General features: G+C 53.1%; 1 protein-coding gene across 8 annotated transcripts in view; it reads left to right on the top strand.

Annotated features, from left to right (window-relative positions):
- The window catches only part of MARCHF10 (membrane associated ring-CH-type finger 10), an 83,673-nt gene extending 71,795 nt beyond the window's left edge, over positions 1-11,878 (top strand). For 6 of the 8 annotated variants that reach the window (XM_049637582.1, XM_049637580.1, XM_049637579.1 and 3 more), the window contains 2 exons: positions 2,620-2,733; positions 11,411-11,878. In XM_049637582.1, coding sequence (XP_049493539.1) covers positions 2,620-2,733; positions 11,411-11,557 — 261 coding nt within the window. In that variant the 3' untranslated portion in view covers positions 11,558-11,878. Of the gene's footprint in view, positions 1-2,619; positions 2,734-7,962; positions 8,006-11,410 lie in introns of all 8 variants that reach the window. The other 2 variants (XM_049637585.1, XM_049637584.1) reach the window with 1 other exon arrangement.
- Positions 11,879-18,463: the final 6,585 nt, after the last annotated feature.

Here is an 18,463-nt window from a genome sequence, read left to right as displayed (position 1 = left end):
TACAAAAATAACGCTCCAAAACCTAGCTCATTTTGCCCTTGCCGAACAAATGCCCTGGAACTCTCTGTGATAACAAGTCCCTCCCACTTGTGGCTCGGAGCCTGAGATGACTGAGTTCACTAGCAAACGCATGCTCTGATTGGTCAGCCCAGCCCCTCTGTGGTGCATCACCAGCTCTGCAAAGGGCGCACATCAAGGGGCCCCGGCCAGTGAGATTTATGGCGCCACGTGACAGGTTCCCTCCCACAGGCCAGAGAAGAGACACAATCTGCTAGAAGTGACTTTTCAAATTATCTGCAGAAAACATTAGTGGATATTTTCCCCATCTGCATGCCTCCGGGCCTTATTGAGTCATAAAAAGTAAATGATTTCCCTGAATGCTTTGACAAACCTGATCGTTCCAAGCCATTTTCTAGCTGATTGATTTGCCGTTATGCATCGGAGTGTCTCTCAGCACAAAGGCTTACTGGCGAAGAGGGTGCTGGAGAGAAAATCAGCAGCAGCTCGCGGGAGGCCACCGCCAGCCAGCGATAGAAGCAAGCAAGGGAGAAGCCTCGGTGTGCAGGGAGGAGCCAAAGGGTGTGGGTTAGGAAGGCTTCCCGGAGGCGAGGCGGTGGCTTGCGAGACAGACGACAAGGAGGCAGGTGGGAGGAGGCAATTAGGAAAAAAGTGAAAACAAGCAACTTCCTCTCTGCCCGCTCTAGGCCAAGGTCAGGAGAGCACAGAAAACACAACCAAAGGCTAAAAATAGGAGGCTAACTGCTAAGGACAGCTGAGCGGAAGGGCCTTGAGCCGTGACCTTGGGGCCAGTGGTCAAGATCCAGAGTTGGACCTGATCCAGAAGGAAGAGTGCACCGATCCTTGCTCAACCTGGGCACCTCTTCTGGCAGCTGTTTTGTTCTTCCTGAGCTACCCTTGATGCAATGGGAACAGGGAGATAGGCCCGGAAGGAAGGGAAAAGCACTGAGGTGGTCGCCGCGTCAGGTCTGAGCTTCAGTTATCCTAGGGAAACAGTCACACTTCTGACCTTTCCCCAGGGTGATGCAGAGGGCCATGTCCTCTGCTAGGGATTTTAGTCTCCCAGGGGCTTCCCGAGCTTGGTCTGGCCTTTCTCCATCCCCCACCCATGGGGATCTGATGGGAGGCCAGGCAGGGAAACAAAGCGGAGGGGGAGGAGTCGTTTCTAATGCCCCTAATTTATTGAAGGTCCAGGAAGGGTCCACAGGCCTTGTGGCATAGACCACCAAAGGCACTGAGGACAGAGGAGCTGTCCTCAGCCAGCCAGCCAGACCCTCCCTGTGTACCTCCCTATGTTCCCAGCACCCGTGAGAAAAATAAAACACAACCCACCGCTGAGGAAAAGCAAAAACATTAACAAGTGCAAGATGCAGTGTACAAAATAAAGACTTAGGAATCAGAGAGTAAAGGAATGATCGGAACAAAAAGAGGTTCATCAGGAAGGCTTCTACAAGCAGGAGACATTGCGAAGGAAGTCCTGTGACAGGAGTGGGGGGGAGGGGAGGGGGGAGGGGGGCACTCAAAACAGAAGAACAAACCAAGCCCACCGATGGAATGAGGAAGAGGTGAGCCAAGGCCCTGAGGTTCGCAGTCCATCTGGAACTCTACTGGGCACATGCTCAGCTTGCTCTCTAGGAGTTAATGGACCAGCCAGGGCTGGGGGCTTTAGGTGAGACCATCATTAAGCCCAATTATACAGAGAGAAACACACAGAACTAAGACCTGGGGCCTTTTCTCTGGACAAACAAGGGATCTTAGGAAAACAAAATGCCCGTGGCATCTGTGCTCCACATTCTCCCACAGAAAACTTTTCCTTCCTAAGATGCACATCTCATTGTGTTTACTCCTCCGCTCAGGTAGCGAGGTATACACACACAGCAGGACATCCAAACTCTTGGTCCGGCCTGATACCCTCCCACCTTCCCATCTCACCAGCCCATGCCCAAACAGTTTTTCAGTCCAAGACAAACACCTTCCCCATACACTCCAGCCACACCAGTGCGTAGGGAATGTTACCCAATACGTGCTCTGCTCTCTCCGCCCCTGTGCCTTTGCTGGCATTCCATGCCTCTGTCTGAAAGGCCCTCACCAACCCTCAGAGCCCACCCAAGGTGCTCCCATCCGTTCGGGACCGTCCAAGGGGCCTTCCCCATGTCTTAGTAAACTGGTCTCTCTTCCCCGTGCATCTCCAGTGTAGCACGTGACACTTGCAGCTGGTACTGGAACCGTCTCTGGACGAGGCTGTCCCACACCAGACGATGGGCTCCCAGCAGGACCTCATATTCCCCACAACACCCAGCTCAAGGCTTTGACGTGTAACTGCTCAATAAACGTTCGAGGCATGGGGTTGAGCCTGGAACGCGGGGCTTTTTCAGGGCATCCTCCACTAAGCAGTAAAGAATTTCCAGCCTCTGCCCTGAGAGAGCAGTAAAGGATCCCCCCTCTCTTGCTCTGTTCTCTGATCCCCAAAGGCAGGCCTTGCCTTGGGGTTTGGGGTCTTGTCCCACTTCTTGTCACCCGGTGTCCTTACTACCCTCTGCCCTGTGATGTAGACCGTGAATAGTTTATAGATGCACTTAGGAGTCTCTTTTCCATATTTAGGCACAAAATGAGCTGATGAACTCAGGCTTGTACCTGGCGCTCCTGCTTCACCTCTATGAGCAGAGGTCTGCAGAACTCATGAGACGCAACTACAACCGAGTCATCAGAGAGAGGGTGAGTGTGGCTCCGACCCGGGCCGTCGGCAGCAGTCCCCCAAACCTTGCAGCGCTGGTTAATACGTGTGCAATCTGTTGAGGGCTTCACGGTCACTTGGTAGGATATGGCACTGCCATCATTAGGACTAAGACGTAGTGGCTGCTAAGTGTATGCACAGTGGGCCTTCTGGCTGAAAAGTAAGGGATAATCACATGATTGCTTCCTATTGAACATAAATAGCAATTAAATGGTCACTCTTGGTCATATAGGCAAGTGAGTCTCTGGAGATATTTGCTCCCCCAAGTAGAGGCCAGCAAGGCTGTGAGGCGTGCCCACGGCCCAAGCTCGGAGGGTCCGTAAAAAACAGGGGCCTTCCCCCAAGGAGAACTGTTTCTTTTGCCTCGGCTCCCAGAGTGTGTTATTCCAGTGTCTCTGCATGTGTGAGGCCAGGAAATAAAGGTGCCGACAGTGTCCCATTTGTCATTAGAGAGGAGACAATGTATTCACCGGGAATAGTCATCTGGGGCCGCCCTTCGTTTAACAGGAGAACCAGGAGCCCTCTATGAGGCCACGCAGTTTGGGGGGAGAAGCCTGGCTCCGCTACTAATCGGAGCCTGGACTTAGCAAAGTCCAGCAAAATGTACATTTGATCACTGTCCAGTCAGAACGCAGAGCCCCAAGGGACTTCCCTCTTGGCTAAATGCCTGTCTGTGGCCAGGCCAGGAAAGCGTACTCCGTAGCCGGACACGGGTACCTCACTTACCTTAAGGTCATGCCAGGGACCGGTCTGCTTTTAGCGTTCAATGCCCCTCGGGGCCTGAAACTTGACCTCTGCTCCTATCAGGAGGTCGTGACTGGCAAGCAAGGCAGTGTGGGCGACGGGCAAGCCACCAGTGGTGTCACAAGGCAGTTTTGGTGACACTCTGCCACCCTTTCCCTATGCATCTCTCTTTCTCTTGACTTTCTCTTCTCTGTCCCCCGCTTTCTGTCTGTCTTCATGTCTCTCTCCTCTTCTTCCTCAAGTGGGTAAGAGGCACCTGCCTGGAGGCTGGAACCCAGTGATTCTGAGGGTCCCTGACATAGCCCAGACCTTGCAATGACAGCAGGCTTCTGAGCCATCCCTATTAATGATGCTGGGTTCAAACCATCAGTCATAAGAATTCTGGATTTGTCCCTCCTTTTTTTTTCTGGCGTAAATTCTCCCCTTAGACCTCAAGCTCTCAATTAAGAAAACCGGCTGGGTCTTGGCCAAGATATCTCCTCAGGAATCTCACCCTCTTTTTGACCCAGGCCTGTCCTTCCTTTAACTCTTCCGTAGTTTTAATGGTGACATAAATTCCTCAGAGAAATACATTAAAAAAAAAAAAATACAGGAAGCAGGAAACGATCCTTTGTTAACATTTCTGTAACCTTATTTTCATGATTCCACGTCTTTTTTAATGAACTTTTTATTGCACATTGAACTTCAAAGCACCCAGTGTTTGATATAGGTTACAGATGGCTAAAACATCAACAGGCTAATGTAAGCAATGCTAGCCTCCAGGACTGCAGGACAAACACGAGAGGACAATGTACACTACAACCCCATGGGTGAAAACCAAGGCCTTAAAGCATTGAGTCTACAGAACTTTCTGGTAAAACTATCCTAGAGAAGGAGTGACAGCAGGAGCAATCTGGGAACCCAGATTGCTGGGAAGGAAGAAGGAAGCAGAATGGACAGGGCAACACTCTTAGGCTTACATTTAATTTGGGAAACCCTGAAATAGATCTCACGCACTAAAACCACCACACAATAACCGGTACAAATAGCCAGTTAAGAGGGACCCAAATGGAAGGACAAAAACAAATGACTTTTGTCAAATTCACACTCTCCTGGAGTGGAGTCTCGGGATCTTTTTGTAGAAAATACCAAGAATCTGAGGGTAACATGTAGCAAAAAAAAGAAAAAAAAAAGGCCCTATGTTGGGAAAAAACCCTTCTGTCCTTTACCTATCAGAACTGGAGAACCCATTCATGTCTGACTCCTTGGTGGTGTCTCATTAAGACACCCAGTGATGAATCCTTGCCCATGGCAATGATCATTCACTCACTCTTTCATCCATGCCCTGGCTTGTTTCGGGTGCCGAGATGGGAATCAGGGGAAGTGGGCACCTGACATGACGCCATGTTGTCCCATTCTGACCAAGCTGGAAGATGAGACTCACATATTTATAAAGACTGGAAATAACTGGAAAGTGGCACTTGGTCAAGAGAACCAGTGGATCCAGTGAATTTCTAGAGGCTGTGAATTAACAAGATCTTCCCTGGCTGGGACTTCTGGGGTTTCCAGTGATCCCATAAACAAACAATTTGTCTCCCTCATGAGGTTGTGTTACTTGAAGGCAAAGCCGGGCCTTCTACACCTGTCTGATGATCTGGGCATACAGTGAACCAATCATATTTGATGATCATGTCACAGGCACTGTGGACGCCAGGGGCATTGAGTGATTACCAAAATGCTAAATGACTGCAAATGAGGACATGGTCTCCTGGGGGGTGGGGGTGGGGGACGGTGGTGGTCACTGGCAGCTCCCTTGTGGAATTTTTATCTCTCTTTGTGCCCCACAAACCTCCAGTGCCTAGAAAATGCCTGCCGCATAGTAGGTGCTCAGTAACCTTTGATGCTCAAATCAATGAACTAATAAACCAAAGCCTATTCTCTAGGAAGTGAGTTTTGAGTTATGTTTTGGAGAAAGTAGCACAAATTTGTGGAGCGTGAACAATATTCTAGGTAAAGGAACCCTCTCAAGTTCAAGGTATATATTTATCTATTCAAAGAATTTCTGTATGCCTACTACGTGCCAGGTTCTAAACTAAATTCTGGGAATACAAACTCCTTGCCTATAAGGGGCTCCGAGTCTGAAGAGAGATAAGCATGTAACCAAGAGTATCAAGAAATGTGCTTTACGATGGAAGAAGGAGCCAGATGCGGAAGCGCCCAGAGCAGTTAGGTCCCGGGAGGAACCACCCTTCTCACCCCTTCCTACCACTCCTTCTCCAGGACCAACTGTGCAGGCAGGGTCTTCAGAGACACAAACTAACGTTCCAAGAGGACTTGCTTTTAATCCAGTTGGGTTGTACCCTCTGCCATGGGCCTTCCCACTGCTTGAGAAGCCTCGTGCCAAAGCTGCTTCCCCCACCTGATCAGTTCAGGAGGTGATGTCCCAACCAAATCTTGGGGAGTTTAGCAGCTGGACAAGGGATGGTGGTGAGGGAAAGGGCATTCCATGCAGAAGGAAAGGCAGAGGCTCAGAGAAATGAGGAAGACTTGTATGTTTGAGAGAGTCGAGGAGAGGAGTGCGGCTGGAGTTGGCAGGAAGTCAGTGTGGAGGCGGAGGCAGGGAGCAGGGGCTGGAGGGTTTGTGTGCAGCTCTGGGAGGGTTTCTAGCCCCAGGCTGGCAGGCCAGGAGATTTGCATTTTTGAGCGAAAACTGCAGCAGCTACGTGGAGGGCGGGCAGCTGCTGCTGCAGTGGGATGGGTTAAAGGGGCCCAGGTGGGGGCACTGAAGACCGAAAGGGCACAGAGTGAGGTCCAGGCTGAAGGAAACAGTGACTGTTACTCTCTGCAAGGGCCCAGCAGGAAACTGGCCTTTTCTCCAAATGCTCGAGGTGGAAGCATCTCCAGAGAACACAGGACCCCATCAGCTGCCTGTTAAGCTGATGGGGACACAGGGCTGTCCTCTGTGGGGAAGCTAAATGGACTCGCCTTCCCTCACCTCCCTCCCTCTCAGTGCCCATGTGGGGTACTCCATTATTCAGGGCCTGTACCCCCAAAGTCCCCTGTCCTGGGCTCTCTCCTAGCCATAGGTTTTGTCAGTATCGTGCTCTCCATTTCCTCAATGAAATGTACCTGTACCCTGAATCCCTCTCCTTGCTTGCCCAAGGCAGCTCCCCGATGCCCCAAAGTGCCGACCTCCATGGACTACGTCAAACCATAGAAAGAATCTCGGTCCGTGAGCTAAAAGGCAAAGAGCAGAAGGGACCCCGGGCCTTTCAGGGATCATGACGGTGCCTGTGTCCTCCTGGAGTGAGCACCCGCCCTGGTTTCCTGCCCCGGGTGTGCTGTATTAACATTTCACCTGTAGGGAAACTTCCACCTGTGTGAAACTGGGAGGAGGGGCAGGGAACGCAGCGGCTGGCCTGGGAGGCGGGCAGGGTCTTGAAGGAGCTCTGAAACCCCACCGGCCCATTCACGTGTGAGGCCACAGGGACTTTCTCCAGGTCCTCCCATTCACACTGTTCGTAGAAAACCCCAAACTCTTGCCTCAAAGGACCAAGTCTACCCAAAATATTTGAGGCCCAGGCTTGGCCCTCATTTGGGGAAACTTCCCTGCTCACCCAGAAGGCATTTCCTTGAGGAATGAGGCCTGGTTAATATAGATGCGGTCACCTGGCTCTGAGTCTAGGCTGGGATGTGGCCGGCTCAGCAGGAGGGCATGGGAGCTGCGGATAGCTCAGTCCTGGCGTATAATTTACCCCGTACCCAAGACTGCTACTTAGGACAGAGTCCATCCTTCTCCTGCCCTCCCCCTAGTCTGCGGGTGACAGGGACCCAGGGGCCAACGCTGCCTCCACAATGGCCAGCAGTTGCCCTAGGAACAGTGTCTGGCACCCCTCGTTTTGTCCTCCAGCCTGTCACAAAGCCCCTCTTCTGCTGGGGGGAAGACCACCAGCCCTTCCGCACAGGAGCCACATCCTTGCAGCCTGGCACAATGGGCTCCCACGGAGTACACAGTGTTTCTCATTGTGGCATAAAATGCCATAAAGTCAGAACAAAGAGGGAGCCCAGAGCCTTGATGGGCCTGCTGCTTCCTGCCGGGCAGAGAATACAACCGATTGTTTAAAAGCCAGTGGTGAGGCAAGTGGCCAATTAGCACGGCCTTCACCCCCACTGGCTTGTAGATGATTCGGGCCATCCAGAATGGGATTCTGCTACTCAGATCAATTGCTGAAAGGAAGCAAGTCTGCGCACACATGGCCAAATTTAGAAGCCCTGAACCAGCAAAGGTGACCTGGGTCGTGGCCGCTGGTGTCTTTAGGAGAGGCTAAGCCCTGCGGGTGAATATCAACACTGCCCTTGGCACCTCTGCCCCTTTAAGGTGATGTAAGGGAGTCCTAGGACATTCCTGAGAGCGGGGAATTATACATCTGTTCACAATTGCTTTGGAGAAAAAAAAAATTCATTTTTCATTGTCTTCTTTCTCATAGTTGTCAAGAAATTACCCACAACCCAGACCGGAAGAAAATGAAAGTAGGTTTGGGGGTCAGTCCTGCCATCTTGAGGGTGTTTTTGCTAACTTACTCTTTTTCCCCCGTGGCTGTGTTGAACCTCATACTGTGGAAGGAAGTAATGACCACCACCCAGAGGCAAAAATAACCCCACCAAGCCTGGGAAAGTCTAGCTGCAGCAGTCAGGAAAGCGAGTCCGAGTAGGCTGGAGGCACAGCAGATAAGAATTTTAACTCATCCTGAAATCAAGGACAAGGGCCAGCCAAAGGGAAGATGGTATGGTCAGGCGGGCTCCGGAGGGCTGGCTGCAGGCTTTTTTTCCCTTCGCCTTTGCTGGGATTTTCCAGTATCCGGTACTTGGGGAGCCTCCTGGGTTATCTTCTAAACCCTGGAAGGGAGCTGTTTAGCCATCACGGGAAGGGACCATGTTCATTCACGGGCTAGTGGCTGTCCTGGATCCTCTCACCACGCGGTCCAGTCAGGGGGCTCAGCCGGATACGGAGGCTGAACGAGGACAGCAGGTCTCCCGAGAAAGGTCCCACAAAGGAGGCAGCACAGCTGTCTTCCAACAGGTTCGTTATCCCATTAAAAAAAGAAAAGGAAAACAAACAAACACCCCACCACACGGAAGAAAATGTGCTTAATTAAAGCAGGAGGGTTTACAGCCAGACTCAGGAAGGATTCCTCCATCAGCAGGGAGAATGAACGTTACCGTGGACTGAGGCGGGTGTGACAATCCCATCTCCAGAAGTTCTTCAGGGGAGAAATTTTACAATCGCCCGCCCTAAGGCAGGTGGAAGGTTTAGAACGACGATTCCCACACTGGCCTCGCCATCCGAATCACCTGGGCGATTTACCAAAAGGGCAGGTTCCTGGGCCCCTCCCAGGGGTTCGGATTCAGACGGTGGGGTGGACCCCCGGGGATCCCGACGCAGCCGATCGCGGCGATGCTTTGGGGAACCCCGACCAGCTCAAAGCCCCGCAGGGTGGGGCCCGGATTCCGACCCCAGAGAACCCAATTTATTATTCGGGGCACGCAGCTCTGACAACCCGGGCTGACCGTTCTCAGGGACGCGGGGAGGAGACGCTTCCCTCCGTTCACAAAAGGAGCCCAGAGCGCGCCACGGTGTCCGCCCCGCGTCCCCTGGCGCCCTCGCCAGGTCCCGGGGCCGTTCGGGGCCCCGCCTCCCGGCCCTGCCGCCTGGGCCCACCCGGAGCCGCTGCTCCCCCTGCGGCAGCCGGGAAGGGAGCGTGGAGATTTAGAAAAGACCTTTGTGTCTCGGGGAAAGCGCCTCTGCGCCTCGCTCGCAGGTCCCAGCGGCAGCCTTCGGCGAGAGCCCCTGCTCCGAATGGGCGCGGCCGGGAGCCGACCTCGGGCGCCTGGGCCCGCGCTCCGGCCGGGGAGGAGGGGGGGTGGGCCGCGGCTCCGGGCAGGGCGGTGGAGGCGCCCCTCCCAGCGCCCCCGCCCCGGAGGCTCTAACCGGTCCCGGGAAACCCGCGGCCCGCGCGCGATGGCTGGGCTGGGCTGGGCTGGGCTGGGCGGGGGCGACCCCTAGTGCCCAGCGCGGGCCGCTGTCGCCCTGCGGTCCCGGGGACGCAGCCTTTCCCCGGGGGTCTGGGGGCCTCCTCGCCCGGGCCGCAGGGGAGCCTGCCCTCTCTGGAGAGAGGGGGAAGAGCATCCCTGGGGCTTTGCTTAAAAAAAAAAAAAAAAAAAAGAGTCTCCACCGAGACTTGCGGGAGCCCTCCCTGCAAGTGCCTGGCGCTGCGCTGCTGCCCCCCTGCGTCGCTCAGAGGCAGATGGTCCCGCTGATCGTCACTTGCCCTCCCCTCTTCAGGAAGCTGGGACTAGCTGTAGGATCTGCCCCAACGCGGGGCAGCCAATGCTCCCCTGGAAATGCGGGTCTAGGCCTTCTCTCCCTGCACCATCCCAGACACTGGGGATACAGCCCGGGTGGAAGAGGGCCCTGCACAGAGGGGCTATCTTGGCACGCTGGTCAGGTGCCGCGCTTGCCTAGCTTCCGGCCGGGGCCACAATCAAGACCCAGACACGCCGGGGCAGCCAGAGGCAGACAGATGCACATGCCTCCGGTCCTCCTCCGGCCACTCTCCTTTGCTCCCCAGCAGCCTGGCATGGCTCAACTGGTCGGGAGCACTTTTTAAAGTTGGGTTGCCAGAGCTGAGTCACAGCTGCCCTAGCTCAGTTCAGGTAAAAAGGGAGGAAAAAAATGAAACATCGGGGCCCACCAGGTGGCACAAGGAGATGCCAACCTCTCTGGGGCTCCGTGGTGCCCATGCCAGGCTTCTCACTGGGTTCCCCCCTCCCCTGGATCTGGAGCACACAAATGCCACCGGCAGCACTGAGGTAAAAGCAGCTTCGGAGAGTTCCTGGGTGGGTGTGCCCAAGTTCCACCACTTGCCATATGGCTCTGTGACCCAGCCCCCCCCCCCCCCCCCCCCCGCCAACAGGCACTTCACAAATGACTGACACAAATGACTGTCACCACAGCCAAGTCCAAGGCCTGGGAGGGGAACTATGCCTCCTGTAGCCAGCTGTACTGGTGTGGACAGGTGCAGCCTTGAGGGTCTTCAGGCCAAAGGCTGGGCCAGACCACCTCACCCCCGTAGACGCAAGTCTAGGCAACTAGCTTTGGGGGAAAGAACAGGATAGGCCAGGGCACAGGGGCAGCTCATGGGGCTGGAGCTTCCTTGTAGCACAGGCAGAGGCAGAGAGGGTCCAGGATGTCAATTAATCCTGCTCCCTGCCCTTCTTCAGTGGTTTCCAGATAAGTCAGGGGGCACTCCTGATGCCAACGGGAAAAGTATTCTGAGAACAAGAGTTCCCCCAAGAATAAAGACAACTCCCCCATACTCCCCCTCTTCCCCGGGGCCCCCACTGCCACCCCACTGCCTCTTTGCTCCCTGTCTTCCCATCCCAGGACCCTCTACCTCCAGACATTTGCTCTCTGAAAGATTTCTTAAAGACCTAGGTCAACCCTCTCCCCATTCCCCCACCCAGCAAGGAAGTAGAGGTTTATGTGGAGGCATTGCCCTGAGAGGCAGCAAGGCTCCTCTGGGGATTCACCCTGCAAACATCTGCAGCACCAGGTCAGGCGAGGATGTGCTTTTGTGGAGGGGCTTACAGTCCCCTCTGCCCTGGCCGGAAGCCCCGACAGGCATTCGAGGATTCCCCGGACAGTGGGCCCTTATCCACACTGTTGCCGGCACTGCAGCGAGAGAGAGAGAGAGAGAGAGAGAGAGAGAGAGAGAGTGTGTGTGTGTGTGTGTGTGTGTGTTTGTATGCGTGCGCGCAAATGCCCGGGCACAGGTGCTGGGGTGGGGGCAGGAGGGGAAGCCCAGCCACACCCTGGTTGACAGAGCTCGCTGTCCACTATGGCTCCACAGCCTGAGACGCCTTCTTACTTTCCAGATTCCGAGCTGGGGGATGGAAACGATAGCAACGGCCACGTTGTCTAGCAAGGGAGCTGGCCCTGGAGCTCTGCAAAGACATCGCCCCACAGCCGCTTCTTCTACATCCCCGTATGCCTCCTTTCCTCCTCCTCCTCCTCTTTACTGAAACGGAAACCAAAGTGTTTACATTACCGTTTTCCGCTCGTGCCCCTCTCTTCTCGGGGTCTGGCCCGAGCAATACAGACGGCAGCAGCGACCGGCGCAGCCCCAGTGCAGTCCCAGACAGCACAAGCCAAGCAGCCCGGGGCTTGTTGGGTCCCTGCAGGTGGCCCCGCTGCTGGCTCAGCCAGAAGCCCAGGTGACCCAGCAGCCCTGCCAGCCCAGCAGCCCGGGGGGCCCTCTGCTGAGGGCACCTGGTCAGGCCTCACTCCATGCTGAGTGGAATCGAGCCACATCCTCAGTAAACGGACTTAATTCACCCAGCTTCCTTTTGTGTGTGTGTGTGTGTGTTTTGTTTTTTGTTTTGGTCTCTTTGCACAAAGGCTCAGGGCCTCAAACTTGGGGGACAGGGAAGCATATCTCACCCCTCTCCCCACCTCCACCTCTCCTTGCTCCCCACCATCACGGTGACATGTCCTGGACCCTGTGGACTGTGACAGGCTGAATGGCCAGCAGCCCCTGTAGTACCTACTTAGGTCGGGCTTGGTGTGTGGACTCCATACAACTCTCCTATTGACACCGTAGGTCCCAAAGACTAGGCCAACATGTGAGGTTAAGAAAAAAAAAAAAAGGTCAGGGGTGCCTGGGTGGCTCAGTCAATTTAGCATCTGACTTCAGCTCAGGTCATGATCTTGCGGTTCATGAGTTCGAGCCCCACATCAGGCTCTGTGCTGATAGACCAGAGCCTGGAGCCTGCTGCAGATTCTGTGTCTCCCTCTCTCTCTGTCCCTCCCCTCCTCACGCACACTCTTTCTCTCTCTCTCTCTCTCTCTCAAATATAAATATTAAAAAAAATTAAAAGCTCAGAGAAGGTTTGTGTGTGTATGAGAGAGGGACAAAGGTCAAAAAAATAATAAAAGATGGAGGGAATGAAGTTCTAATACATGTAAAAAAAGCATGATGCTAAGTGAAGGAAGCCAGGCACAAAAGACAACACTGTACGATTCTATTTACACACAATTTCTAGAAAAGGCAAAACTATAGAGATAGATCAGGAGTGGCAGGATTGGGACCAGAAGGAGAGACTGTCTACACACGGGCTCAAGAGGATCCGGGTGAGGAGGCTGCTCTAAAGCTGGGTCCTGGGTGATGCTTCCACAGTTGGACAAATTTACTAACGCTCATCGAACTGGGTGCTCACAATGGATGAACTCTGTGGTATAACTGTAGAATACACCTCAATAAATTTTCTCTAAAAATGGAGGAAAAGACAGAGAATGAGAGAGAAGAGGGAGAGAGAAAGGAAAAATGAGAAGAAAGAAGTATGTCTCCCTCCTACCTTCCAAGACCAGGAGTAGCCATTGCAGATTTTGCCACAAAGACGGGGTCACCTGAGATGAGTGATGGTGCCGGCAGGGTTTTAGGAAATCTGAGTTCTGACTGAATTCCCTCAAAATCTTGTCCATCCCTGACACGATCCAGTTAAAGTGACTCTATTACTGCAAGCTGGTGGGTGTGGCCAGGCAGCCTAGCTCCAAGAGCTGAGAGCAAAGCACAGGGACGCCTTTGAATGTTAATAGAATCTACAAGAGCCATTCCAGTTGAAAATATCTCCCTGATGTAAATAAAACTCCTAAAACCTCAAATTCTTCCATTCACAAATGCAGCCTCAAGCCCTAATCATTCTATGAGAAAATGGGCCTTTATTTTTCAACTGCACTCAAAGGTTGACTCAAGACTAAAGAATTGGTCCAGGAGCCAATACTGAGAAATGTCTAAGAAGGAACAATACATATTAAAAAAAAAAAAAAAAAAGTTTTAGGGCGCCTGGGTGGCTCAGTCAGTTGAGTGTCCGACATTTGACTTTGGCTCAGGTCATGATTCTAGGGTCATGGGATGGAGCTCTGAGTCAGGCTCTGTGCTGAGTGAGGAACCTGCTTAAGATTCTCTCTCTCTCGGGTGCCTGGGTGGCTCAGCCGGTTAAGTGTCCGACTTCAGCTCAGGTCATGATCTCCCAGTTTGTGAGTTCGAGCCCCATATAAGGCTCTGTGCTGACAGCTCGAGCCTGGAGCCTGCTTCGGATTCTGGGTCTCCCTCTCTCTCTGCCCCTCCCCCACTCATGCTCTGTCTCTCTGTCTCTCAAAAATAAATACATGTTAAAAAAAATTAAAAAAAAAAGATTCTCTCCTCTCTCCTCCTCACCTCTGCCCCTCTCCCCGAATTGTGCTCTCTTTCTCTCTAAAATAAAAAATAAATAAGTTTTATAGAGAGCTTGATGGAATCTGAGGTGGCCGTATAAACATTGACAGGCCCAATCCACTATAAGATGGGACAGTGTTTGAGGCAGCTACCCTGAGATTGTCACAGGTTTACACCAGCCAACACTGACTTTTTGAAAACTATTTCAAGGATTTACCCTCCTCGGGTGCCTCAGAGTGCCTCCTCTGAGGTCTCAGTGGGAAAGACACAGCAGAACTAATATCTACCTGCACCATTAATTCAACATTGCTGTGGCCCAGGGCTCCACTGATGGGGCTTCTCATGGCCTGTGGTGCCTCAAGGATCAAGTGTCATTTATTAAAAGACCCTGGTGAAAAGGGCTACATTGCCCCTTTCTAACTGAGTAAATATTGTCAAAATCTATTAGAGGTTGAGACACAGTAGATGGAACATGGATTAAAAAAAAACAAAACAAAACCTTTGCCGTCACCATGACCCTCAAACATTTATCAACCATCAACCACGTGCCAGGTTGTAAGGACACACAGAAAACAAACGATGCCCGCCCCCTAGGAACATAGCCTTTCTGCGGCAATAGGATATATACAGAAAAAGTCAAATCAAGGTAATATAGATGCCACCCATAGAGCACTTTCTAGAAGCTGGGCCTGGGGACTCACAATAAGCTTGTGAGGCAGATATGACTAACCTCACATTACTTGAGAGGAAACTTGTAGTAGGGTTCCCCAGGGAAACAGAACCAATAAGGTATATTTATAAATATATGGAAAGAGATTCATTATGAAGGATTGGCTCACGCAATGACGGAGGCTGAGAAGTCCTGCCATCTACCACATGCAAACTGAAGTGCCAGTGAAGTCTGTGAGGTAGTTCTAGTTCAAACCTGAAGGCCAGGGGTGCCTGGCTGGCTCAGTCGGTGGAGTGTGTGACTCTTGATCTTAGGGTTGTGGGTTCAAGCCCCATGTTGGATGTAAAGATTACTTAAAAATAAGAATCAGAAGGAAAGAAAGAAAGAAAGAAAGAGAGAGAGAGAGAGAGAGAGAGAGAAAGAAAGAAAGAAAGAAAGAATAAAAAGAAAAAAAAATCACCAAAAACTGAACGCCTAAGATCCAGAAAGGCTTATTTTTGAGGGCAGGAGAAGACGAATGTTCTAGCCAAAGCAGAGAGAACATTCACCCTTCCTCTGCCTTTTTGTTGTTTTCAGGCCCTCAACAGATAGGGTGATGACCACCCACCCTGGAGAAGGAGATATTCTTTACTCAGTCGACCCATTCAAATGCTACTCTTTTCCAGAAACACAGACACACTCAGAAGTAACGCTTTTCCAGCTATCTGGGTATCCTTAGCCCAGTCGAATTGACCCATAAAATTAACCATCACAAACCTAACTTTGTGTGATGCACCAAAGTTTACAGGATGAAGTCTGTTGGCCAAGGCCGGGCTCCCAGACTGCCTAAGAGAGGGAGTAATATCCTTAACCAGCTCCAGGAGGGCCAAAGGTTCAGGGAAGGCTTGTGGAGGAGAAAAGGGCCTTGAAGGATGGTGGAGCTCAGGTAAGCAGAGAGGTGGTGGAGGGAGGGGCAGGTGGGGAGCACATACAAACATAGGGTATGGTGGGAGCCACTGGCTAGAAAGGGCTCATTGGGCAGGGGAGCTAGGGGACCCTGGGGCCAAGAGAGGGAGCTGAGAGTCCACACATAGGCAGCAGGGAGCTTCCATAGTCACAACCCAGGCTGGCACAATGAGAGTAGGACCCAGAAGAACAGGCAGTAGGAAAGAGGGGAGCGCACCCTGTCACAACAGCACGTTGGATGAGTCAACTCCCACTGAGGAGGCGAATATGAGTTTTTAAATATCCCTAACCTTGTAAATGTCTAATATATCAACCGAGTCCCCACCTCATTTCTGTGTATTCCCTGCAATTCCGCACATCGTACATTGTAACCCTCAGCCCTACCCCAGCCCAGGCTACCCACGTCTCCCTCCTCCACTGCCTTGGAAGGGCAAAAAGAAAACCGTCCTTCTCCACCCTTAAGCGCAAAATAGGCTTCTGAAACTCTAAGCAGAAATGATAGGTTGAGACAAAACTCTTGAGTCTCAGAGACTGGCTTCAAGATCCCAGGGGCTCTCTGTTCCCATGGCTGACTCTGCCACAATTCCTATAGAGCAGCCGGGGGCGGGGTGGGGAAGAGGTGACATGGCAAGTCCTCCCCTCTTGTGCCTCCATTCCTCACCTGTTCGTGGTGTCTTGAAAGGATAAAATCAGTTAGTTCATGGCAAACAGAACAGGGCTGCACATAGTAAATACTCAATGAATATTTTGATTTTTACCATTATCATGGAGGAATAGCCTGTCTGAGCCAGTGTCCTGAGCCCCCTGCAGCCCCCGTATGGGGAAAGACACTGTCCAAAAGTTTCCCAAGTCCCAAAGAGAGATACACAAGGGCAAAAGAAGGGCATCTCTTCATCAACCAGCAGGGAACTGCAATGACTAGGGACCGTGTCGCTGGATACTCCAGAGGACCACAGAACTTAGAGGAGCCAGGGAGGAAAGGAGAAAACCGCCCAGTGGACCAGAAAGCCTTAGCCGAGCAGGATTCCCTGGAAACGGCTAAAACTAAACTTCCACCATCTGCTATCAGAAGATAGTCAATTTTTTGCATTGAGTGCCAGCGACGAATCCATTTCAAGGGGAGGGGGGCGGATGCCTGCTTACTGCTTAGCTCCTCTCCTCCCTCCAGGGCTGGCTGCCCGCCTGCTTTTCCGGACAAGGAAGGATTGAAATCACACCTCGGGTTGTGCCGACTCTGGTGGCAGTCAAGACTGAGGTCAGCCTTTTCCTGGGGCCTCTTGGCAGCCCTGAGCCCTATGATAAAGGCCTGAACGTCTGGGCACTTGGATCTGATTGTCCCCCCTTGAGGCCCCTCCCTTTTTCCTCTCCTTTCCCCCTCCTGCCCTTCTTTCTCCGGTCTGCCCTCAAGATGCAACTCTTTACCTTGTGCCTGTCACACACTGGAGCCCCAGTGCTCCAGGCAGCTTGGCAGGGCTCAGACAGCCCGTTCCAGGAAAGCCATGTGGTGTGGCTGGCTGGCTCCTCACCCCTGCGGCCTCATAGTGCTGCCCACTGGGCCAGCCCAGCTCTGCCAGGACACCTGGGAGGAGGCCATCTCTGCCTTGACAAGGAGAGGTTGTGAGAAAAGGCCTGACACTGTTCTCCGGAGGGCGGCCCCACTCTCCCGTTCATTCATGGATTCAGTGAGCTGTCACCGAACATCCAGGAGGCCAGAGCTGAGCCAGGTTAGCCCTGCAGGTGGAGGTTGGCCTCGGTGCCTGGCACACAGTGCCCTCGGCCAGGCCCACCGGGATGAGATCCTGCCGCCAGCAGAGAGGGAATGCAGAGGCGTCCTTAATGTTTATTGAATTGAAATGAACAGAAAGACAGGAGGTTCAGCGGACTCCATCAGAACCAGCACTGTTGAGAAGCCCGAGGGAAATGGCTGCTCCCGGCCCAGAGCCTTCTTCCTGCCCTGACAGAGAGCTGCCAGAGCCTCCCCTTACCTTCCTCTGGGCCAGCAGGAGCCCCCAAGCATAAAGAACAAAGTCTACAGGGAGCCCCCAGGTGTCTGCGAAGTCCAGCGTTTAGCCGGGGAACAGGGCTCTGGTGAGAACAACAGCCACCTGAGGGAAGGATAGAGGGGCCAGGATAGGTATTTCTGGAATAATTTAAACCTCTGGACACTCACCATCGCTACCCCCAGGCAGCACTAGACATTTGCGTCCTCAGTTCCTTGGCTGCTCCTCCCACCCCCAGGAATCCCGTGACCCTGCCTTTACCCCTCAGCTTTTCTTCCCTCCCAGGGCAAGGGGTCAGCAGATGCCCAGGGAGCTTCTGCCCCCAGGTGGCTCCCTGCAGGCCGGTCAAGCAGTCTTTTGAGCTGCAGATAATGGCAGGGCCCTTAGCGCACAAAGGGAGCCGCTCCCTAATTTGGGGAGCAAATCGCTTCAGGGGGAAGTGGATTAATCATTAAGGACCCCTCCCCTGTGGGATTGGGGCTCCCTCCCCAAAGTGACCAGCTCCCTCCACGGGTCCTGCTGCTGCCCGTCAGAGGAGAGCCACTGCAGGGAGGTGAGAGCTGGACGATGGCCTCAGGCTTGGCCTCAGTCACGGGTTCAGAGAAGCAGCTCACAAGCCCAACCTCGGCGGGGGGGGGAGGCTCAAAAAATGGCATCCCATTTACCCTACTGTCCAGGCCAAAAGCTTTGGACTTCTCAATGTGTATCTTTTCATACTGTTTAGGTTTAGACTCTGAACGCGTGGTGTTACAACTTACTCAAAAAACAGAAACTTGTTTTCAAAATCACAAACAAGGTAAAACATGCACATAATATGTGCCGGCGCCCAGAACCTGGCCACACCGAGGTACCGGTCCACACCACCATCTTCAAAGGACAATCGGATTAGCCATTCCCACCGACTTCCTATTACACCTCAAACAACGTCCATACTCTCTACCACTGCCTTCAAGGCCTTGGACTCCCCCATGCTCCCCTTCCCAACCCTCCAGCCAGTCTGGCCTCCTTGCTGGTCCTCTGAAGCACCAGGGACCAACACACAGCAGGGCCCAGCCCGCACCGCCCCCCACCCCCCCCCCCCCCCCCCCCCCCCCCCCCC

The sequence above is a fragment of the Panthera uncia genome, chromosome E1 (genome assembly GCF_023721935.1).
Source record: "Panthera uncia isolate 11264 chromosome E1, Puncia_PCG_1.0, whole genome shotgun sequence".
Lineage (NCBI taxonomy): Eukaryota > Metazoa > Chordata > Mammalia > Carnivora > Felidae > Panthera > Panthera uncia.
This window is presented reverse-complemented; position numbering and strand designations above follow the sequence as displayed.